The sequence below is a fragment of the Pyxicephalus adspersus genome, chromosome 3 (assembly GCF_032062135.1).
Source record: "Pyxicephalus adspersus chromosome 3, UCB_Pads_2.0, whole genome shotgun sequence".
NCBI classification, from domain to species: domain Eukaryota; kingdom Metazoa; phylum Chordata; class Amphibia; order Anura; family Pyxicephalidae; genus Pyxicephalus; species Pyxicephalus adspersus.
This window is the reverse complement of record NC_092860.1, coordinates 30,036,818-30,062,385: the sequence shown is the minus strand read 5'-3', so window position 1 is coordinate 30,062,385 and position 25,568 is coordinate 30,036,818. Positions and strand designations below refer to the sequence as shown.

Below are 25,568 nucleotides of genomic sequence, written 5' to 3'. Positions count from 1 at the left end.
GGCCTTGATTTCTTTCTGTTGAAAATGATTGCTTTTTAGTAATGTTAATAAAGATTTTTTTTTTTATTTCTGTTGTGCGGTTTGTATCTTAGCTATCGACATCTTTGCTTATCTTTTTGGTTTTACTTGTGATTTCCGGAGAGTGGATACCTTAGTAAGGTCATGGGTGCTTATTTGTGGCTAGAAGAGGAAGTGGTATTCTGCTCATGTGGACTGGTTGCAGTTGTAGACACGCTGTCACAGCTTTCAGTCACCTTCCCCAAGCTCTTGTGTTAGGTGTGATTTCCGCTTAAGGCAGCACCAGCTTTTTTTTTTCCTCTTTCAGCTTTTTTGCATGATTTTCTGGTGCACTATAACGTTTTTTAGTCTTTTTTCCTTTTAATTTCTCTAGTATTGCAGCATGTGAATTTCTGTTGTGGGCATCTGCTCCGATAATGTAAAGTCAGGACAGGAAGGAGCTACACCACAGATATAGCAAATTTTTCCTAACGGCAAACATCTGTGGGTAAAGATGGGTATATTGAAATATAGTACAGGATTGTGGCTTGCAGCAGTAAAGATTCATCATATGTGGGTATTCTGATGAAACAAAATTTGACCTATTGCCATATCCAGCTGTAAAATATTTAACCTCCTATAACAGCAGGGTGAAGGGGTTGGGTGGTTTGCAGCACCAAAAAACAATCGGTGTTTGCCTTTTCTTCACACATGTATCTCCAAGAACAGAATTCTGGGAAGAAATGTAAAACTTTGTTGCTTAATGTATCCAGTCTGCTGGTTCTTGATTGGTGGGCTCTGACGTTTAATTTTTTTTTTGGTTTGTCTTGTTTAATGGTTCGGTCTGTTTGCCTTTCAGCAGAAGCTGACAGTATGGACTTGGTTGGTACAGACATGCATGTTAGTGAGATTTAAAGCTCTGCGTACCTTTTAAGATTGTTCATCTTTTAGCCAAATTGTACACGTGTGAACATTTGGTATCCATGGTTGTTATACTTTGGATTCTTCATGTTTCATTCCAGCTGATAGTCTTGCCCCATTTTCATCCTGTCCTGTTCAGTGCTTTGCGGTTCCTTGTCAATACTCTTTCCATATATATTTTAAAGATTTGCACGAACACCTTTTTCTTCTTTTTCTAGTGGAAAGCTAAATAAAAAGTAGGAATTTTAAACTGAAATGCATGAAAAAGGACTCATTTCAACAATAGGTGTATAATGCTGCAGTGGTAAGATGCATTTGGGGTGTCTTTAACAATGAATAGCAGTGCACCAATACACGTGCTGTGCATTGCCATGCGTTAACACAACATACTAGTTGAAATCAGACCTTAAAAATATTTTTTCAATCGTTTAAGGTCAGAGAAATGTGAATGGGTCTTTAGCAAGGAATCATGATGTTTGAGTACATTTGTTGCTGATACACCTTGTGTATTTATCTCCGCTTATTGTACTTCTGTCTGAAGCCAGTCTGGTTCAGGATTTATAATCCATAATTGTGAGACTCCTTTTCACTCCCTGTAGATGCAGTAAAAAGAAAGATATTATTTAGTGAAGTGAAGCCATATTAGAGGTTCCTCTGGGAAGCATCTTTTGTGCTGTAGTTCTGAGAGCTTGGTTTGTTTTAACCTATTGTGTACTTTTGGAAGAAGTGGAGTGATAATTTGGTTTGAATAAATTCCCAGTTTAGACTTTATTGCTTAGAAATAAGTGCTTTTTTTCCGTACGGATATCACGAGTAACTCATATAAACAAAGCTTTTTTTTTCTGGAAACTGGTAATTCTAATATTTTACATGTAGATGAGCAGACAGGCATGTTTTGATTCCAGCCTTGGGTATTGGTTAAAACAAATGCAGCCCCTTAATTCAGGGTTTTAATGCATTTAAAAGAACTAAAGCATAGATGAGGACCTACAGGGAGAGAACACAAGAAGGACAGCGGATGTGTAAAATTCTTTAACGGTCTGATAAGCATTCTTGTAACATCTCTGCAGTTGTGTGCAAAGTGTGTGCATTGTTGCAAATAGTGATGTCACCTATTTGTGTGATGTCAATGCCTTGATGTAAAAGTAAAGAACTGAGTTGGTAGTTGCTCTCCTTTTATATTCTTTAAAAGAAAAGTGTGCAGTACACCTTTACTGTTGAAAGATCCATTCCTATTTCCCTTTATGCTTGCTGTACACTGATTGATACACTCTTTGCAACCACGGAAATAATCAATAGATACATGACCAGGTAAGTGATTTGATATCTCCCAGATATTGAGTGTTTACCTAGTTACCACTGTGCACCTATGTGTTTAACCCTGCTCTTTGCCCGTTTTATTGTCATTCCCCCCTTGCCCTGACCACCTATTATAGGAAGAGTTCCTCCTGCTGTGTTACATATGTATTGATCGGAGCCGGGGAGCTCAGCATCTGTCGGATAAATCGGAAGAATGTTTAATCGATCATTCATTCGTTTTTATTAGATTTGATTTAGTCTTTCTTTTTTTAAATAAAATGACAAATCTATTAGAAGCGTATACCAGCATATGGCGGACGTTGCTACTTACAGATCAGTAAATTGCTTGTTGCACTTTGGTTTTAGGTCAGTAACTCGCAAAGCAAAAAATTGGGATAGAGCCAAGGCCTATAACTTAAAAAAGCAGCTTATAGTCTACTCTGGTATTATTTTATTCATCTTTCTCCTGGCATGAAGTTACAATTTAGAGATGGTTGTTAAACAAAAATATATAATCCTACCTCTTAAAAAAAACGTAATTTACCCCATTAAGTCTAATTTCCATTAATCCTATATTATTCATTGTGAATCATTCACCTAAAGCCTGTCTGCGATTGATATTAGTCATGATTTTTTATTCTTTGGATGTTAGCTTTGGGACAAAATCAAAATTTCAAATCTATTGGTGAAAAAGTAAAATTGCCACTTGAAAGCGGCGGCTAGCTCCGTGCTTTTTCTCTGCTCTTCTCATTTGAATAGCTAGGTAAATTCAGACTTGGTTATGCAAAGTATTCCATTGTTTGAAGTGGTGTGTTTTCTTTATGGAAAGAACACACAAGCTAAGTACAAGGGGGGGAAGAGCTAAGACTTTTCTGTTTGAACAGCGCTAACCACATTGATTCCAAAGCCAAGGCTTGCTCAGTCAAGTCTAACCAGAAAGCATTCATAAGGAACACTCACTTTGTGGATCACTTAATTGATTTAGATATACTGCAAACTTTGTTTGTATTACAATCCGAAAACTCTCCCCCACCCGCCACCCCCTTTTCTCCCAACTCAAAGCTGTTCGCCTTACTGAATAGCAAAATAAAATTGGAAATGTTAATGTGTGGCAGGCAACTGGGAGAGAATGAAGTCACCATGGCAACAAAGCTACTTTCTTGATGCTTTGCTAAGATATAGCTGAACTGGAAGCAGATGTCTGATCTGAGTATTTTGCCTCCTTCAATGTAAACAAATAACTTGTAGGCAGGTGTTAGAAATAATATGGAAATCCTATTAAGAGGCACTGGGTTCCTGTCAGCCAGGAAGCCCCAACCACAAAGGGAACTGTTGTCTGAATGAGCAGCAAGTCATTTCTCATTAGTGCTCTATCTTTTCCCAGGAAATGGCTGCCTCTCTCTGTGTGTTCATTCTCCCGCAGTCTGAATGGAAGACGTTATTCATTCTGCTGTCATTTCCCCCACTGCCATTCTTCTGTATTATAAAAAAAAAAAAATGCCTTAAAGGTTTAACACGTATATATGTGCAACAAAAAATACACCTGATACGCTTGATTTGCATCTAGTGTAATGATACAGAAAAAAATGTAAATGTTTTTGCTTTCTAAAAGATGCACTTTCGGAATATAGAACTCCTGCTAAAATTGTGCTATTAAAATGTCAGATCAGGGATTAGATATACGTCCCACTTGAATGCTCCAACCTGCCGGTGACCCTACATCCAGTCCAGGAGCCGGGGATTCTAAAATGAAATTTATTACACTACCCTTCTACATGTAGATCTGTAGAAACATGGGCAGGCACAGACCCAACAAAAGCTTACATATTGGTGAAATGGTGATGAACGAGATATGACTAATTGTCTTACATTATAATATATAATTCTATAGGATAATGTGAGGAGCATATAGGGACTTGTCACCAGCTTTAAAAAGTATATTAAATATTTGTAGCTTTTTCCTTTTCATAAAAAATCATGTTTAAAATGTGCCTTTGAACTTCCTTTTATTTGGGAATTTATAGTTCTTTACTCAAAGGCCATTGCACAGTGCTCAACCCAGAAATTTTTTTAAGCCGGGTGGGAAGAAATTGTAGGTGGGTGGCAGCCCCTGTATTGTGACCAAACTCTTCAGTAACCACCCAAAAACAGCCGGGTGGGTGCTGAAAAGTCCCGGGTGGTGCGCCCAGCTAAGAGGGCCTGGGGGGAAACCCTGTTGCACATTACAACGGGGGCTGGGGGGGGGGAGGCACAATGTGTCTAGCTTGACCTTTATGTATGGAAAGGCCTTTGAAGATTAGTTCCTGTAAAAAGTATTTTACATATAGTTACAACCAACTCTGTAGATTGTTAAACAGATGTTGGATGCATTTCAAATTTCACGTACTTCAACTGGATATTAATAAAATATAATACTACAGATTGTTGGTCCAAGCAGTATCCAAATGCCTGAAGGATCAGGATGGGGCTTTTTTTCTTCTGTTGGAGTAAATTAGACCATGATTTATAAGGATATTTACCTAATCTATGGGCAAAAGTGAAAATCAAATTATGTATTGTAAATATTGTACCTTGTTAATCCATGGCGAACTTTTATTAATGCTGGTTGCTCTGGTATCAGCTTGTTAAATCACTGTTTAGGAGCACTGACAGAGGTGTTTCCTCCCCTGGGGACTGGACACCTGTGCCTGTTCTATCTCTTCCCCTAACCTCCCCGGGGAGTGTCCAAGAGATATTATTTTACTGTCAGCACTAGTGTACTAGGAGGAATTTCTATAACCCTTTACAAGATCAAGTCACCTGTCCTGTCCTTGTTAGATCTTCTCCTGTAGTCAAAATGTGCGGTGCTATTTTGCACAGAGGAAAGTAAAATTCTGTGCAGCATCACTTATTACTCTTCCATTTCTCCTGGGCAGATCAGAAAATACAGCCTTAACTCTTGGAGATCAGCTTTAAGGTTCTATGGATGCACGGTGTGAAAATGTTTATCCAATGGTTATCCTCAACATAAAAAATCTCCCTTACTTTCTGTGTAAATGTAACTAACTATTCCTAAATGAAGATACAGTTTTTGCTTTAGAAATACCTTGAAAAAAAATATTTCTTCAGTTCTGAAACGTACAAACTGCCTGATGAAATGTGCCCCATGGTATCTAAACATATGGTGGTATGCAGGCAGATGTGCCAGACATTTCACCTGGGCACCAAGTGGTGTTCATAGAATATTCCTCTGAGCAGACACCCCAAGGGACTGTAATAAAAAACAATTCAGAAGAATCTAAAAATGATCACACCTCCTGCGTTATGTTAGTTACGTTCACTTTAAAACTTGCATAAATTCTAGAAGTCTATACACACATAAATGTTTTCCGCATATTGCTTGCATTTTCATTAACTCCAAGACATTTCCACTAAGAAGTTCTAATACAAGTACATTTTACACTTAAAGGCTATTAACTCCCCTCAGAGCTGTCCCTTCTCTATTACCAGAGCAAAAGTTCAATTATGGTCATTAATTTGCATTTTAATATCTTGGACAGGATTTTGAACTTAGAGGTTGAGAAAACATTGTGCCTGTGTGCATCAATTTAATTTTTTTTTTGTCTTTAATTTACAAACCTAGTTCTTTTTGTTTTTTTGTTTTTTTTGTTTTTTTTTTTTACTAAGGAAGGGTTAACTATGCACAATCACAAGACATGGATAGCAAAAGCGTCAACATTGTAATTCAGTTCTTCTCTGCCCATGGCCCCCGAGACTTACTTTATAAAGCTAATAATACTCTCGCTGGTGGTCTCCTGTTACCCTGGCAACAGACCATAGGGCACAAGGTATGCGAAATGCATGAACATCTGTGATTTTTTTTTTTTTCTCTCCTTCAAAACATTTTTATTTCTTGGCACTGATTGGGCCACTCTGGCTTGTGCCTGTGACATTGCGTGAGCCGGGATAAACTGAAGAGCTCCCCTGGGCCCTGCCCTAAGTGGTTGGCAGAATAGAAAGTGAAGTGAGATTTATCCGGGCAGTGCTTTCAGTGGTTGAGGGATTTGGCCTGACACTACTCTCGGTGGGATGTTAGTAGCTCACATCTGATACACAAGGATATGAATAAAAAATGATCTGGTAAATCTAGGAATGATTGGGTTTATTGGTGTGCCACAGAATAAATGATCTAGGGGGAAAATAAAAGCAATCGCATACAAGTCCCATGTAATTTTATGGTCATTAGTTAGGAGTCCCATTGGATATCTTTAGATGTGCTAAGCTATCTGAAGTGTATCACTCATTATGGAACAGGCGTGTCTGACACATGCATGAGGATCTTTTATTACAGACCTGAATATGTTGCTTTGGATAGGAAAGAAGGCAATCATTACACTTACCTAGACCAATGTATAGATTAGTGCTTCCCCCTTACGCTACCTTAGCTTCAGGTTTCTTCTCCCCTACCTCCCTTACCTTCAAAAATTAAGCTAAACTATTCATAACTATTGAGCACATCCAGGAATAAACTAACCTGAATATATACGTTTTTATTGTGCCTTTATAACAAGCTGTAAGAGTGTGAAACAAACTTAAATCCTGCCTTCTGTATGTACTTTTAATTTGACATTATTAATTCTCAATTCCAACAAAGGCTCTAGAATTGACTTTCAGGCAGATTTTTGACAGCTTTCAAGCACCTTCTGGTTCTTTAGTTTCTGTTTTCGAAATTTAAAAAGTTAATTTCCCGACAATGCCTATGGATACAAAGCATATTAGGGTAATGTTTTAAAGTACAAGTTTAGGATATGTAAAAGCTTTAGTGTTCCAGCCACAAGTACAAACATGTTTACAGTCTGGATGGTAGTGGAGCAGAGGTACAGTAAAAAAAAAACTAAAAAACTTGGTAAAGAGGCAGCAAGTCCTTTGGTAAGTAATGCAGGATGAAGAGGTGGTTAGGTGACTAAAGGGAAGGGTTTTGAAGGGACAAAACTTGTGAGAAGTCCTGGACTCAAGACTTAAAGGAACTCTACCAAGGTGGAGGTTAGGAGGATTTCATGAGCAGTTTGGGTGGTATCTGGTAATTATTGAGGACATGTAGAGATGGGACAGGTTATGGAAAGCTTAATAAATAGGGTTAAGGATTTTGAACTGCATTTTTAGGGCAGCTGGGGAGGGCCTGGCAAAGAGAGAATGGATCTAAGAGCAAGAAAAGATGTGGATTAGCAAAGCTTAGTAGGCAGGTTGGTAACCTTAAAGCAGATCTAAACTGCTACCCTTAACAATTTTTGGCCCCAAAAGTTTTTTTTCCATAATGTGTGAGTATGCACACCAAATTGGCACAATATGGCAGACTTGCCTGCCGAATTACCTCTTCCATTTCTGTGATGCCCATGACAATGACAGGACTTCCATTTTCACAATGTCAATGTTTTTGGTCTCTTGATTAGCTGGGTAGGGATCACACAACACTTCTGGTTCAAAATTGTCTTTTTAAAGAAATAGAAATCCTGTCTGTCCACATTTTTTAAAATTCTGCTTTAACATGTTCCCTAAGCCTCTCCAGTAACCTAAAGCTGAAAGCCTAAAACTTCAGTAAAACCCATAACTGTAAAATTATGATGACGTAACTAATAATGTCACAACAAACAAAGCTGTCATGGTAATTATTCCACTGATATAACAAAGCTAATTTTCCTCTGCTGCAAACCACAATACCCAAAAAATCATTATTGAAATGTTGTTGCCAAGATGAAGTTATTTGCCTCTAGACAAATTCAATAACCATGTGAGTATATTTCAGACTTATATGGGCTATTTAATTCCAGAAGGAATGGAGTGATGTGTTTCTAGGCCTGGTTTTAAATAGTGTTACTGACACCTTTTACATTAGGGAAGCATATGTGTGTACCCTAACCATATAGCATACAACTCCCTCCAGTTTCAGAAAATAAAAATCTTTGCACCCGTTAACCAAGAGATCTACATGTTGTGTTTGACATTTAAGTCATAATGATTCAGTGGTGCCAGGGGACTTTTTATGTAATTAGAATATGTGCACAATACCAGCCCTTACTGCTTTGATGACTACATTATTACCGCTTGTAGTTAGAAGTCTACATGGCCCTGCCATTATAAGCTGTATACAAGTTTATGGGGATTATTAAAGCCAAACATCAGAAAAATCTAAAACATAAAAATATTTTAGCTCTGTATTAGTAAACCATTACAAATGAGTTTTTACATTTTTGGGTGTATTAGTAAACCATTACAAATGAGTTTTTAAGGTTTTTTTCTTTCTTTTATGTTTTGTTTTTTTGCACCAGCAAGAATGGTTTTCTATCAGATTTGGTAATTCTGAATTACGGTTTTAAAAATGAATCTACTTAATGATGTCTGCACCTCTCTTTTAAGAACATTTACAAATCCTACAAAAACACAGCTATCTAACTTTATCCTCTAGTTTGTTTTGTCTATATTTTATCCAGTGTTGCTTTTTCCTTTTGATATTAAAAATAATAAATGTGGTTATTGATTGCTTGGTGCTGTAGGCTATTTGGGAAAGAAATCTATCTTCCTGTAATACCTATCACTGAGCTTTCATACTGTCTCATAGTAATCCTGGCTTGTCGGGGTTTCTTCTTGTCCATGTAGCTGTAACTAAGCTATAAGCATCAGCTGCTCTGCTAAAATGAGTAGGATATTGGTGGTTTCATTGGGTTTTGTTAAATTTGGAAGCATATCATATTATTTCCTCTGTGCGTATTTCCTCTGTACGTTGTCTATCCGGCAGTTTCTGAATAACCTTGTGATAATCTTTACCAACCGCAATGAGGTCAGTTGCTGATTATTTACACTTCATTGATTTTGCAGACAGGGATATGGTGTTTATTGATATGTCTATGAAGTAATCCTCAAATATTGTGGGAGAAAGTGTACCAAGAGCACTGGCTAAGATGTCGATCTAAAAGGGCACTCCACAAAGCTGCTTCACTTGGAGAAATAGTAGAAAACCTCCATGTGGACTTGGCTAAAATCACTCTAGGATTAAAACCCCCTTTATGTGAATGTCATGGAGGTGCCAGACAACCTTTCCAGAGTCGATTGTGTCACTGATATTCCCTAGATGCTATGAGAGAGGGAAACCAAGGCTGAAGGATGCTGATATGCTGGTTGATAGATGGTGTTCGGTATACTCTGGAGGATCCACAAGAAAATAACATGCAACTAAACAGAAGATGGCCCTAAAAAAGCTAAGCAGATTGGTACCATATGTGTATTTTTTTTTTTTTTTTAATGATACCTATACCAATGTCGTAGGAGACAGTAACACATGGTTATTTTAAAAGATTTTATTATTTCAATATTGCCATAATTATTACTTGTCTGTGTGACCAGCTAAACTTATTTTGGTCAGGTTATGCTGTGTTTAGCTAAGTGATATGTATGGAACTTAAATCAAATCCAATCCTTTTCCTACTCTATGATGTTGCTTGCTACAGAGCTGGTTTTGGAGCCCCCTGGTGGCGTGGAAGTTGGTACATTGATCATCCAAAATTTACTTGTGTCCAACTTTGCACAATGTACCTTATGTTCTGAATCTTTCTTGATAAGTGTAGTAACCTCCTTTTCCAATCTGACTTTATTGCCTTTGTTAAGGGTAGGAGCTTTTTAATAACCTTCTTTTGCTGTGTATTCAAATATTGTGGCTAAATTGTAAAGAAACTTTTCATAGATATTAGAAGGGAATCAGAAAATCACCACTAACCACCACTGAACATTTTGTGGAATGGTAATTTTGGGCAAGCACATGTGCTGTGCACTGAAGAAACAAATCTCGTGCCAGCCTAATAGTGGGAATTGGGGAGAGGAGGGAGCTTGACCACAAAAATGCATTCCGTACATTTGAACTAAGAAGTATCTGCAGTCGGCATACCCATAGACAAAAAATCATTTTTAATCTGACTATAGCCTGCTAGGTTTGACAGTGCTAATCTCATGTCTTTGGAAGATTAGGATGATATATCAATATACCAAAGATCTATTACACACAATACATTATCAAGGCTGTTTAACACATTCTTTTCAGCTACTGAATTCTTAGAATGCCTCAGGAAAATACTATGCAGGACTTGGTATGTTTAGGTCAGTTAAAGCTGAATACGGAACAGAAAGAAAATTGCCTTTAGAAATGCAATTTTTCTCTTCACATGAATATTTTCTTCTATTTTAGCGAAGAATGCAGCAGCTATTGAGAAATCTGATTATGAATCTAGCCTTCAATTTCATGAGTGTTCCTTAAAAGACTGATGGCAGCTATGGCGACTCTTTCCCTGGTCAGTCCCTGTGTAGTTTATTGTAAATGATCAGCTACTTGCTGAAAAGGGGGAGCAGAGTGTTTGACTACCGACCTGTTCCAGAAACTCTTTGGATTGGCAGAAAAGGAGTCAGGATATAGCACTATGGGTGGAGAGCTAGCAACGACTAGTTCCCTTAAAGTCTTGAAGCTCCCACAATCCCAGACACCTACAGTCATTGATATAACCATCTCTATAAGGGTCATTACCCAGTGTGCCAATTTGAGAAGATTAAAATCCATTGCATGATGGAAATTGTAGCACAGTACAATAGTACATAAAATGAAAATGCTGTTTGCCTAGTATATTCAGATGTAAAATGGGGGGGGGGGAAATTAAGGTGTTAACAGAAGGCGGTATAAAAAAAAAAAAAATTTTTAAATGTGATCAGCGATGTGTTCAACAGGTTCATATTATCTAGAATTAAGCTTTAAATAAAGTGTGTTCCATTTCATTCACCTGCTTTTTTCTTTTTCTAAATCTACATGTCTGTAGCCACTACATCGTTTGAGGGGGAGCTATGGAACTCTCAGTGCTGCAATGTCTAATGGTTTAGGAACACTATCTATCTCAATGCAGCCAACATGTTTTTAGCCTTGTGCTTATCCTCCTCACCCTCTTAACCTTGTCAGTGAGGAGTTTGAACAGACATTGAGCAGCTGGAATGTGAGTGAGCGGTTCACACTCGCACCAGTCTGTTTGTAGTGGGTTGTTTGCTTTTGATTCTTGTTGAGCTGTTGACAAAGGCTTTAGGTACAAATGGGAACAAGCTGAAATGATGCTGTGCCAGCAAGGCCTGATGATAGTGGCCTCCTTTCATTTCCCAACTGTTGAAAAGAAAACACATTGAAAGAGAGCATCTTGTCTTCACAAGGCTTCCTTATCTTCCTCTTCACTGGATATGATAAATGTATGATGCCCAGTCAAGCTTTGCCTAATGTAAGAAGTATAATTAATCCTTTTACTGGCTCCAAGCTGCTAGTGTAATTGAGATATAAAAATACCATGCCCTTAGTGCTAGGTAAAATCAACATCCAAACTCGTACTAATCAATACAATATGTTATCATTACATGAGCTGTATTGTATCGAGCTCTGATGTCATTGATTAGTATGTCAATTATACCGATATTGTTGTGGCAGGCCAGAACCACGGTTAGTGTTTTGTTTGAACACGGCTGGAAAAAATAAAAGCAAGATGTTCCGTAAACCAAGAAAGGCCGATATATGCATCACTTTAAATATCAGGTTGTACATTTCATTAAGGGAAATGTTCTCTAATTAACTTAACTAGAATAAAGACTGGCTTTCCTGGGCAAAAAATAGTATAGGCAGTTGTCAAAGTAATGAGTGACTAAGGATTAAATGAAATTGTATACCCTGAAATAGAATAGCCGTTTGAATTAGAAGTCATTTACTGGAACATAATTTAATTTGCATTAAGGGAAACTGTTTTTGTACAATAAACTCAGAAAGCCTTAGCTGTTAGGAAACAAAAGAGGAGGGGAAGGAAGCTTTTATTTGTGGATGAAAAAGTGCCTTGTGCTTGCTAATTGTCTCCTGCAATTAAAACATGACTTTTCATTATGGAGTCAAGGAAAGGGCACATCTTTCACTGAATAAAGGCTAAGCCCTTATATGTATGCATGAACATAGTGTAAAAGGTATTTTCTAATCAAGCAAGTATTTTGGTTTTCATTGGATGCATGTGGTTTTAGTCACTTGTATGTTATACCTTATTGAATAAAATAATAATTATAACGAGGTTGCACCATGCAGGCTTTGGCTTTTGGCAGAATCAGAGAGCAATCTCATATTTAATGTACAGCGCTGCGTAATATGTTGGCGCTATATAAATCCTGTTTATTAATAATAATAATAATATTTGTGGCTTAGGCCTACAAGCTTCTACTGTTGAGAAAGGTGTGTGTTGGGGGTCATGTTGACAGACATTTTACAGGGTACATTTACTATTCAAATGCAAATCCATGAGCTTGAATGGCAAACACAGCATTTAACAAGAGAAGACTGCTTTTTAACCTACTTTGAGTACAGTTTAAATGTATTTTGATCAGAAATGCTGCGTCCAGAGGAACGCAATGCAAAGCAGGTCAAACACGGACTCTAAATGGCCATATACAAAAAAGTCCCCTTAAATGCATTTCATTTGGCCTGGAGTTAAGCTTTAAAATCTTTGGTTTGAATAACCCCTTTCATGTGCGTTGACACATGTCAAACGTGAGAAAGCTATGACCATATCGTTGTATTGACTAACCCCATGGAACAATATGAGGTCATACAGTATGTTATTATGTGATTATTTATATAGTGTCAGCATAGTCCTGAGTTCATTCTCTTCTTTAATGGCCATAATAATCTTGCTTAGCTTTTTCAGTCATTGGTATTTTACAATAGTTTGCATGAATAATGTTTGCATGCCTATTAACATATAATTGAGTTGCCCCTAATTTCAGCATGTATTATATTCTGATATATGGGCCAAAAACAAATTCTGATGAGTTAGCAAGGATTAGAATGTATCACTGGCTTGTCAAATATTTTGATTGATCATTAACCTGTAACAGGTTAAAATTAGTCACGCACGCCTGTCCCAGCAATAAATACAATGACGGAAGTTACCAAGGAATGCGACTATTACAATTACAACCTTGATTACAATCACAGCACACATTAGGCAGGTGCAATTTGCACTTGTCATGCCTCTGTTTATACATAGGCCTGAATTACTTGGTCTCTCTTTCACCATATGTGCTGCAGTTGTTGGTCTGACACCATATAGCTCATTTGTTGTTGTACAGAGTCAGAGATAATAGCAGCAAAGCTGCTTCTTTAATTTCACTAAAATACTTGAGCATATCTCATTATAGCCAGAACAAAGCTCTCGACAGAATGGCTCATAGGAGCAGTGTCAGTTTAGTGTGTTGCCACAGGGGAACAGAGTGTGTCCTGACATGTCTGGATAACATGGAAGAGCGGCTCATTGTAATGTGATAGGCTTAGCTTTGTTCCTGTTTTTGAGTGTCCTTTTGACACTACTAATGAGTGAGAATATAAAACGATACCATATTGACAAGCTTGGTCTACTTGCGAGTAAATTGCAAAAGTTATTTGAGACGGTTGGATAATTCCTCCCCCAGTGTTTAATTGCTGGTATGAAAATTTGTATTCATTTTGTAGGCTGCTCTGGGTCTGAAGCAAAGATTGCACACACCAGACTCTTGCAATGCGCCCATCCTCCCAAGCGAACGCATCTGTTGACTAAGTGGATGTTCCTGAATTACAGCCCTTCAGTCTCACATTGCCACCCACATCTCTTATTGAAAGGGTGAAGGTTTTAGGGAGTGTTACAAGCTGCCAGTTATGGAGTGATGCAATCTCTCGTGTACATTGTATAGATTAGAAACGGCTGCCTAGGAATCAAGCAATTAATGTATTGTATAACAGCTTGCAGTGGGATTGCTTTACTTTTTTTTTTTCTTCCCCTGCAGACACAGAAGTTGTCAGAACATAAATACAAAGTCGTTATTCACCACAGCATGTCATAAAAACTGTTCCCTCTGCTATAAGCCAAAATAAATGTTAAAAGTTCCTGATTTTTATGTGTGACCAACCGTGTGTGTGTGTGTGTGTGTATATGTATATATGTATATGTGTGTGTATATGTATGTATGTATGTATTTATAGATCTTTCAGGGCCACATATGTATAAAGCAGTCAGACAACTTTTACTTGTAATGCCAATGTTTTTGTTACAAACTGCAGTGTTTATTATGTGTGATTACCATCAAATAGTGAGCAGCAGGGTTCCTTCTTCCGCAGTAACAAAAATTCATCCTACGGTGGGCAGGAGCTTTCTAGCATCAGCCCCACAAGTTTGTCTTCTTATGTAATTTTTTTAAATTTGGTTGCAACTATTAGAAACCAATATTTCTTGATGGTTTGAATGGTTGTTTTTACCTACGTCATACCTCCTCCGTAGGCTTCACTTGTGAATGGATTGACACAACCTTTTCTGTAAAGTACCCCATGCTTTAATTGACAAGGCCTGACATCATTAGCTACAATACAGGACTAATAGGCCTGTGTTGTAAGGACACCATAGGCCTGCCTTACAACCCCAGGCATCAGATTTGGAGTGCACCAACTGTGAGGGAGCAATGTATAATGCAAGTAAACTTACTTTTTTTTTTTCTTCTTAGGGGTTCAGTAAAAACCATTTAACCATAATAAGTTGCTGGTAGCCCAACTTCAAGGGTAGTTTTGTACCCTGGCTAGAGTTTAGGACTTTAAGGCATGGACCTGACCCCTTCTTTAGCACTATAGGGGTCCTCTGCTTTAGCATATAAGAATTATTTTAATATGGCATTTTTTAATGTTTAACTCTTAATCCTGTCTCAGTGGATATGAACCATCTCTGTGTGTTTATATTCTATACAGTTCTTTCCTTCATTTCACATTACAAATACTAAAGACTTTTTTTTTTTTTTTTTTTTTAAGTATAGTGGTTAAATGTACTTATTCAGCCTGATCTCTTTACATTAAACTTAATAGCCCTCTTAATGTGGAAGTGCAGCTTGCATTGAAATTTCAAGTATTGATATTGCTGTCCCGCTGTCTCAGGCAAAATGTAATAATCTGTTCTCCCGGGCTTTTCTAGCATGATGGCTGTGTTAACCATGTAATGGCATAATGCTTTAAGATCTTGTCACTTAATTGAATAAAACTTGCAGTTCTAATTTGTGGGAAGTAAATTTCCATTCTTTTAAAGAAAAAGTGATTCTAATATTACTCTGTCCATTATTTGCCATAGAATCTGCCCTTCCTTCTCCTGGGGAAAAAAGTCTTCTTTCTTGCATACACAAATCCAAGGATCATTCTTTCTTCTCACTGAGACAGATGTTCCAGCATAGTTTATTCTTGGCAGCCGACCCTTGTGCTTGATGTTGGCCCCATAAAATTGTCCAGTTTTAGCCAGTGATGGCCATATTTCCAGGTTCCTCATGGCTAGTTTTACTCAGCACAGCTACTTTTTAATGTATGTTTTACGATGAAATTCTTCAGCTTTGGATGATTGTCATCTAGTATTTTTTTGGCACACACGGTCAAAAACATTACATGCTAGTCCTCTGTTACTTATTCGACCAATCTTTTGGTTTTAGTGTCCTGATGTGTTTTGTTTCACACAAGCATTGTGGCCATCTCGGACATTTGCATCAACTCTCAATGTCCTTATGAAGAGGTCATTATTATGGAACTTAATCTAAATATGTGCAGCTATAACAGGGTATATAACGGGAATTTCTCTTTTAGGAGTATACAGGATAATGAAACCACTTAGTCTATACCTTTTTGGTGTTTAGCACAGTTCACGTAAAACGGTTATTCAGTTTTAGCCAGCTGTCCAAAGGTGGTCTAAAAGAGATGTGGGAAAGAAGTTATCAGCACCATGGAGATGTAGTTTAAATATTTTGAATATATATGGTGCAGTTGTCTGTTGTTTCCTTCTATTTCAGGTTGTTAAGCTACCTTTTCAACAATATAGCATTTCTTATCACCTACTGCCACATTAACCTGTGCAGTATAAAGTGTTTTGTTTATAAACCTGGCAGATTGGTGTTGTATTGAGCACCATTTTGTGTCTTTTCTGTTTTCCTGAAAATGTGTTTTATTCCGTAACTGAATCTATGGCTTTCTGTTGTTCTCTGGAGAAAATACATTTGTTAAAACAATGTGTTGTGCATACCAATTAGTCTTGAGCTATGATTATGCTGTCTGAATGCCACAAAGCATCTTTTTTTCTCTCTCTCCTTTCCTTACCTTTGCACTACACCGCTTACTTGGAAATGGGGAACTGACGTTCTGAGATCTATTTCTTCTTTTGCTTCATACTTGTCCCTAGGCTCTTTCTGACATTATTTTTCTACTGCTCAAATCTCTTCTTTTGGATCTTTTGTGGGATTTTTATCTCTAATGCCCTATTGAATAATAGAACTCTGTTCCACTCTTCCTGTCCACAACTGCCATGTTCAAAAACTTACCTTGAGATGCCGTAGGTAAAGATGGCCTTTTAGGCTGTTGCGTCTTGGGAGGCTAAAGGCTGGCCTAGGCATCCTACAAACATTGGCTTAGAGATCCTACAAATATTTTGTTGTGAAAGGGATCTCCAGGCAAAACACAAATGTGAGTAATAAGCATATAAATTGAGAGTTCATACCAGTGTTTGCTTTTTGTATTTTGTTGCACAGTTTAGAAGAAAAATGTTTTGTTAGGAGCAGATGAGGAGAAGCTGGAGAATACTTCTAGCAATGCCTGACTTTTGTAGTCATTTGTTTACCAGCATAGTGTGCAGTCCAAGGCCTTACCTTGAGAAACTGTTTTGGAATACTTAGCGCAGGTAGTTTGGAATCTAAAAATAATAGAAAGGAACTGGCAAGTGGTGCTATACTTTTTCTTGTGATTTTTGACTGCATTTAAAGGGGAGGGAGCCATGCTAAACCTCTTCAAGTTTAAATTACGATTAGTGTACTATTTGGAAACCTGTCCCCCTACTTCCTGTGCTAATGCTGTCATTAGAATAGGCAATGAGAAAAAAAAATCTCTCAAAAAGGTAAATATACAGCAATACAAACCTGCTAGAATCCTACCACCCCCTCCTTTAAAACCCTTAAATTTCACATTTGTAATGGTTTTATTTCAGGCAGTTGATGTGGTCTGGCTTATTCAGGACACTATTTCAGTTTTAAGCCAGGAAGCAGATTTTGGATTTTGTACTTCAATATTTACAGGTTCAGAAATGTAGTCTCAATCTATAGTGTAAAACAGAGATTTAGAATGGAATGGAGCTAGCACTGAAGTAAAATTTTACTATACAAATGTATTCTTGGACTATCTACTATGTACTATCTACTATGTAGTAGATGTACCACACTAGTCAGCAAATCCTACTTATCTCTGAATATTCACATTCTGTGATTTGGGGTTGTGCCTACAGCAACCAATCAGGGTATAACTTTAATTTGTACAGTTGCATATAGGACACCAGGGTCACAGCTCAATCATGGTAAGATCATTTGTTCATACAATAAATGGAAGAGATGTTAGGCCATTTTTATGAACCTTTTGACTTCCAAAGGTCTGCATTGGTTAAGTGCTCCTAGTTTTACCTTTTTAAAACGGTATGTTCTGCTATTCTTAATAGAGTATTACATATATTGTTTAACAAATTGGAAGTGGTCATTTTCAGCATATTATTTTATCATGTTAAATGGAGCATAGAGACTTTTCTCTAACATGTCAGTTTCACAGCCTCTCCAGTGGAACAATTTGACATCTTTTTCAGTCCTTTATGAATAATGTTCCCTGCTGAATTATGTCACCAATAAGGCACTTCATTAGACTTCAAAATTCTTTTATCAATTCTGCAGCTTGTAGTGGAAAAGTGACAGATCGGGGACTGTTAGTTTGCCATCAGCAAGCCATCCAATCACTATGGTGCCCTGTACACATATAAGTCAAACTATACCTTTTTTATGGCTTATCAAACCATTCAGTTGGCTACCACCTATTCAGTCATGTATGCCTACCTTATCTGCCCATGTATGCCTACCTTGTCTGTCACTGCAGTCTCGGTACCACATCATCGGGTGAAAAAAATAAGTACCGGATTTGCTACTCACACCATTCCATCATTCTAGAAGGGTATTATTTTGGGGCATTTTTCAGGTGAAAATATTCCCCTGAAGATTTCTTGATCCTTATGGACTACCACCTGTAGTGAACCTGCACCAGCTGTACACCCACCATCACCATATCGCCATTATATTGTTTTGTACATCAGTTGTCCCAGAATTTTTTTACTGTTAGTCCTAAACGCTGCTTCGTTGTTCTGCTAATTTAGGAATTGGTTTAATGTGTTGTTGCCCACGATGAGTTTACTGGCTTGGAGAGGTCAGAATTCATCTCCGATGTTGGAGCATTCATTTTAAATCCTATATTGTGCATAGCATGTAAGCTTTAGCAACCAATCATAAATCCGACACTTATTAGGCTGCAGTAACCTGCAATCAGCTGATTAAATCATTCTATTTTGTACTAGCTGACTGAATAAGTCTAATTACACTTCGTAGTGAGCGGAAACGAGCAATTGAATTTTAGCAAATTGAGATTTGAATCGCATCACCCCAGTTTGTTTGCTTGTAGATGGAAAGCAGAGCAAATCCTCAAAAGTTCACACATCTCTAGTGCCAAGACTTAGGGGTAATTTACTTACTTGTTCATGTTCATAGAGCTAGTTAGAACAGATTACTGGTATTTAAGAGAAACTGACGGTTCTAGAATTAATGATTCTCTCTTAAAGCTGAACGCTGGGCCGACCCAGAACAGTTTAGTCTACTTTAATTGTGTCTATCCACCTTTGTGATACGTTCACTTATGCCAGAACAGCAACAAATGATCAACTCTTCTCCTCTCCTGTCTGCAGCCCCCATGTCAGCACATGTACATGCGGCAGAGTCTGGTTGGCTACTAGTGCTGCACCTCCCTCTTAAAGTTGCAGTGCCTCATCTGTATAGTTTTTTATGCGGAATAAAGGTTTTTTTCTCATTACCATAACTTCCCACTGGCTTTAAAAATAAAATCTCAGACTCCCTTAGGAAGAGGTATTACTAAATTACTATAATCTGGTTTGTCCTGGTTTTTCTGTAATTCTTGCATTTTGTATAAATGTTACACATTACTTGTACTTGTAATAACCAAGGACCTGAAAATGATCACGCCTTATTTTATTGCAGTTTATTCTCCTCTAAGATATGTAATTGTTCTTTTGTTCTTGTATGAGGTTATGCTTTGTAAACACAGCAACTATCAGTAGTTTATACAATGTATTTTAGGGATTGTGAATAGGGGTTATTGAGCAGGGGATGCCAAATTGTAAACCTGACCTCAAATGTCTTTACAAGGTTTGTGTGGATTTATAAACCAGCAGGTTATTTTTTCCCATTAAACCTAATAATAAATTTTGTGTGCACTTTACCTTTCAGAGCTCTTCTGTGTCTCCATCCGCAAGTTTTCGAGCAGCAGAAAAGCACAGAAATTCGGCAGACTATTCCTCAGACAGCAAAAAGCAAAAGACTGAAGAAAAAGATATAGCAGCCCGTTACGTAAGTACACAATTATATCTGACACTTCCGTATACATGGTAACAGAAATACAAAGTCAAGTAACGTCACACCTATTACAGTAATCCTGTGTTATATTTGTCACCTTTGTGTACTATATTTAAGGTTCCTGCCTGAACGTGACTAGTGACCATACATCTTATCTCTAAGAAGTAAATATGCTTTAAGGATCATAAAGAAGCATAAATATTTCCTAAGGGTGTATTTAGTTAGACTAGATGTAGTCAAGTGTTTGTTTAGTGAGATGTTGGTAAAGTTCATGTGAGTTATCTGTTTACTTTGCCATCAATATGCTGTGTGGAACATTTGTTACCTGCAACACTATTTTTAAACTACAATATTATTTACGTCAGTTGAGCAGTCAAATATACGTTGTTTTTTAATGTTTTAAACTCATGTCATGAGTATGCATTACATTTTTGAAATACATAATGAGGTGCCTCAAGTAATGGGCGATTTAGTAGGGTTCTGAGCCAATATGCAGGAAAGCAAGACTCTGAATGTGTTCCTAACCCCAACTGCAGAATAAATGCTTCATGTCACTGAGCACCTCATCAGAATAAATGCATCTGCAGGACCATCAGAGAAGAGGTGGTAAAGTGTACCTGTCACAGATGTAGGGAATCAAGGCTGATCATATGATATAAAATATACATAGTTTTAGTGAAAAGGCCACATGGTCAGGAGGTCTGGGCTGGGTTTAGGGTTCTTCAAATTTTTTTTTCCTTTATTCATGTTTTCCCTTTGGTTGAACTCGATGAAAATCGTCTCTTTCTAACAAAACGATCATCTTATCCTGAGAGATAGACAGCCATATGTATATGCAAATGACAATATTTCCTGTAAAGTCATACATTGTTTCACTGACTTAAATGGAAGTTTTAGAGGTTGGAGTGTCAAGGTACAAGTCAACATTTTATGAGAAGTTAGGATTTTCATATACCTTTAGCTGCTTACGTCTCCTTCTCTCCCAATTGTGACATGGTTTTTATTGAGGGTAACGTGTTTGTGTAATTTCTTTGTCGTGTTCAGTTTAAATAGCCAAGGTTGGTGGGCGGTTTAATTAAACACTGGGGATAATAAGTCTGTAGCCACAGGTGCTACATGCTCTTCCAGGTCCCCTGCGTCTGTATTTTAGGCTTTATTCTCCAACAGTATGTAATTATGTTTGAATGTTATTCCAAAGTAAGCAAGTGTACAAATTCTGTTGGTATAGCTATGAGCATTCCAGCTTTCCAAATGCCTGGAGAGCATGCTTAAGCTATTGTGACACCCAGTGGATTATACAACAATATTCTTGTCCCTGTTGTTGCCTTTAGCTTTTAACCAGCCACCTACAATGGACTGCAATTGTCAACATTTATAACGTTACCATGTCGTTTTGCAGATGCTATACTTATGTCTATAAATATTGAGTAGATTCCCCTCAATAGTACTGTATTGCAAGAAATGTTTTCTTCTCCATGCAGGACAGTGATGGTGAAAAGAGTGATGACAACCTGGTCGTGGATGTTTCCAATGAGGTGTGTACTCTATGCTGTTCGTGTCTCGTTCAGCTATTTGTTCATAGCCATTCAATAGACCATTATGTAACTCCCTCGTTACAGTGTCCTATTTTTGTTTTTTATTATTAAAGGACCCCTCTTCTCCCAGAGGGAGCCCAGCACATTCTCCAAGAGAAAATGGTTTGGATAAGGCCCGGCTTTTAAAGAAAGATCCTCCAATCAGTCCAGCATCCATTGCATCCTCAAGTAGTACTCCCTCATCAAAGTCCAAAGAACTCAGCCTGGTAAGGATACATGAAGATGTGTGTACATACAAAGATTTGTGTCCCTGAATAACTACACCTGAAAGTTGACTTAAAAAACATCTGAACAATGAACATTTTTAATATTGTTAAAAATTATGTAAATATTTCTTTGAATCTATATCAATAATAAAAAAAAAAAAAAATATATATATATATATATATATATATATATATATAGTAACTCTGTATATAAAAAATGGAGCCTTAAAACCTGGAACATATGCTCTCTTCAAACATTGTAGTGTGTTGTGTTCTGCACAGCTTCTTCCTTACAGGTGTGTTTCCATTCATGCTGCTCTGCTTACACAGGTCTGCTGTATACTCTTGTGTTATGAATAGATACTTGAAAGATATGACTGTGAAAGCACATATGTTATGACTCTTCCATTAGGGATGTTGACTTTAGCAGGGTGAGTATTTGAGGTTTGCTGTAGAGTAAACCATTGAGTCAATAAGTTGTTTACTTTTGGGAGGATTCAAGTCATTTAGCATGTTGTATCCTTTGGTTCAGCTAGATATTCTTTTTGCTGGTGCCTGTGTCGAGCTGATGTAACTCTTACATGTTTTTATTATGCAAAGAAAAGCATGTTTGCACACAGGACTTTGATTGATCTCTTTTCTTGTCTTATTTCCCTTTTCTTTCGCCTCTTGGAAGAATGAGAAATCCACCACTCCTGTTTCCAAATCTAACACACCCACTCCACGAACTGATGCGCCTACACCTGGCAGCAATTCGACTGGACTGCGGCCTGTGCCTGGCAAGCCACCAGGAGTGGATCCATTAAGTAGGATACATTTAACTATGCTTTATCAAAATGTACTTTATTACTGTGTTGACTGTTGAATTGAAGTCACAAAAAATATAGACCTACAAATAAAGATGTCTTCAAAAAATAGCATTCCTAGAAAATGTAGCCATCTGAGAATATGATTGTGTATAGTTTATGGAATCTCAGTGAGCACAGTAAAAGAAATGCATGTTTGCTGGGGGAAAAAGTAAACTAACTGAAGGTCCATCTTTACATATTGGCTTGCTTTTTGTAATACATATACAATAACAGACTATTTTCCCAGGTTTTCCAAAGATGTTTATAAAGTGTGTCCTCCTGGTTTATATGAAAGCTATAATATATTCCAAGTAACTGCTGAAAATACAGTTTACAAATTTAAAGATATTTATATATTGATTTAGCGCATTCTTTGGTTGAAAAGGTCTTGCAATATACTTTTGCTTAAAAGCAACCCCCTTTTAAGAATTAGAAGCTGCCACTGTTCATCTCTTTATCTGAAATCACTAATTGTCCAGCCTGTTTGATAATGTAATGGATTCAGTACTTCAGTCCAATGACCCAGAACTAGTGCGCAAATTCAAAGTTTTTAGTTTGCTGTGACATCTGTTAATTTGCTTTCTTTGGGTTAGTGACTCAAATTAATAACGTCAGAGACAGCCAGTATGTTTAAAAGGAGGTCAGCAACTGCAACTTAAGTTTCTCCCAGTGGATTTGTTTTAATCTGTTACAGCATCCCTCTTAGATGCCATTTAAGAACATGGTATATCTCATTGATATGAACAAAAGCGGTGCAATCTTCTTGCTGGAGTTACTAGTCCTTACCCCTACCACTACTCGCTTCTCCTGCTGCTCCATGTAACATGAAAGAAAGGTGTGTTGGTAAAACCACTAACAATAGCTGCTGCAGGTAGATGAACCTGGGATCCTAGGTGGAAAGTAATGCTGCCAGAAACCCACACATCTACGGAAACTTGGGTGAGACTGTTCCTGCTAGCTTAAATCAAGACTGACACATTAGTTTTGGATGATTAGCACTTTAAAACTAGTATGATACTAAAATGTTAAAAAACAAGGTAGAGTACTTAAAGTATCCTAACAAAATCGCTGTCTAAATGCAAGTTAGTTGGAAAAATGAATATTTGCAAAAACACACCTCCTGTTTGTTCTAATAAATTCTATATTTTCTTTCTGTTTATTTCAGCTGGCCTTAGAGCCCCCATGGCAGTCCCATGTCCTTATCCAACACCATTTGGAATTGTACCACATGCTGGTATGAATGGGGAGCTGACGAGTCCAGGAGCAGCTTATGCCAGTCTTCACAACATCTCCCCACAGATGAGTGCGGCAGCTGCAGCAGCCGCTGCAGCCGCGGCATACGGCAGATCCCCAGTGGTAAGAGATTTGTTTGGGAATAGTACCCATGCAGCGTTAAAGAATGCTTGCAATAAAGCTGGTTTTCAGAATGAAATGCTCAAGTGCAGTTCAGGTTAATTTGTTAAATATTTTTGCAAAAACATAATAGGATTTCTAAAAAAGAATGTGATTTATGGGTATAATTAAGGATTGTAAAAAAAAATGTGATTTATGGGTATAATTAAGGATTGTAAAAAAAGAATGTGATTTATGGGTATATTTTATATATATATATATATATATATATATATATATATATATATATATATATATAAAAACAAAACTTTTATTTGAGTTTTTGAGTAAGAGGTTGGACCATTTGCCAAGTTTTACTGCAGTTTTTGTCCCTTCTGGGTAGATTCACCATGTGTGGTGTGGTTCTTGTTGGCAATTCCTAGATTTTAGAGTTGTCTGGAGGATATACATATTGGCTATACATATATTTTATAGGATTATGTTTTTTATGCACAATACATCTGCCTGTCTATGATCACAGCAGGGAATTACTTGGAACATAAATATACTTTTCCCTTTAGTAATTCTGTAATTCCATGTGCTTTGTTACACATAAAAAATATATACTACCTAACCTTTGTGCTTCAAGGTTTACTATAAATCAAGTGAAATCTATTCACACTATGAAATGTACTGGTTCAAATATGAATGCTTGAGCCATCAGATGTTTTTTACTTATATGTCTGAAAACAGCCCCTGTAGCCAAATTTACAATATTTCATACCTCTAGCATAGTTGACAGAGAACCTGTGGTCTAAAATTGTACTCACAAGAAGGCAAGCTGGCCAAAGGAATAGTCTTCAGCAGTGTATTTAGGCCCTTTGCTGCTGACTTTTTCCTCTTTTACTGGCTTGCCATGCCTCGTTTCACACTGTATTTGTGTGAAATCCGAACATTGTTTACTAACCCATCTATGTTCTGACATTGTCTTTGGAGTAACTGTAAATAAATGAATTTTTTAATCTCTTCTGATCACCCTGCTACTTAAAATTGAAAAAATGACCATATATTTTGAAATTTTGTCCATCAGCAGTGAAGCATTTCTCAGCCAGGGTATGCAATATGTGTGAATGGAACATAGAAGCTATCATGTGAATAAAGTTGGCAGACCTCCCACTAAACAGTCAATTTTTGCAAAGCAGAAGACATAATAAATTGACCTAGGTCAGTTTAATTGCTGGCTATTTGTAATAAATATGTTTTTCTGATGACAATAAGACAATGCTAAGGCACTAAGTTTTAGTTTTTAAGGCAAAATTGCTACCTGGCTTTTGGGATTTGTTCAACATTTCACAGTACTGTGTTTAAAAATGACAATCAATACACACACTTGTTTTGAAAATTGTGTTTATTGAGTTTTCTATCAAGGTAATTCTTTTTATTTTCCATAAATGCCTAGGTTGGCTTTGATCCACATCATCATATGCGGGTTCCAGGCATCCCTCCAAACCTGACAGGCATCCCAGGCGGGAAACCGTAAGTCGCATAAAGTTACCTCCCCACACATATTTTATTTAATATAATGTCAACAAGGATTTCTAAATTTATTAACTGTTATCTTATACTATTATCAGTCTACCAAAAGCAGGAAAAAGTGTTAATTTCATTTTAGAGCTTTTGGTTTGGGGACATTTTTTTTAAATTCATGGCATGCATTGTATAAAGAATTATTGCCATGTTGAACTAATAACCTGCTTATAAACCAAAGCAAGAGCTGCTGTAAATGCTCAAGAGGGTCATGATGGTCATGATGGTTTAAATATGATTAGGTAGGAGTATATCATGAAAAT

The 25,568-nt window shown here is 37.2% G+C and overlaps 1 protein-coding gene across 3 annotated transcripts in view; it reads left to right on the top strand.

Moving 5' to 3' along the window:
* Positions 1–25,568, top strand: part of LOC140325967 (transducin-like enhancer protein 4) — a 92,012-nt gene that overhangs the window by 45,504 nt on the left and 20,940 nt on the right. For all 3 annotated transcript variants that reach the window (XM_072404110.1, XM_072404109.1, XM_072404108.1), the window contains 6 exons: positions 19,612–19,731; positions 21,219–21,272; positions 21,386–21,538; positions 22,215–22,344; positions 23,552–23,742; positions 25,178–25,254. In XM_072404110.1, coding sequence (XP_072260211.1) covers positions 19,612–19,731; positions 21,219–21,272; positions 21,386–21,538; positions 22,215–22,344; positions 23,552–23,742; positions 25,178–25,254 — 725 coding nt within the window. The remainder of the gene's footprint in view (positions 1–19,611; positions 19,732–21,218; positions 21,273–21,385; positions 21,539–22,214; positions 22,345–23,551; positions 23,743–25,177; positions 25,255–25,568) is intronic.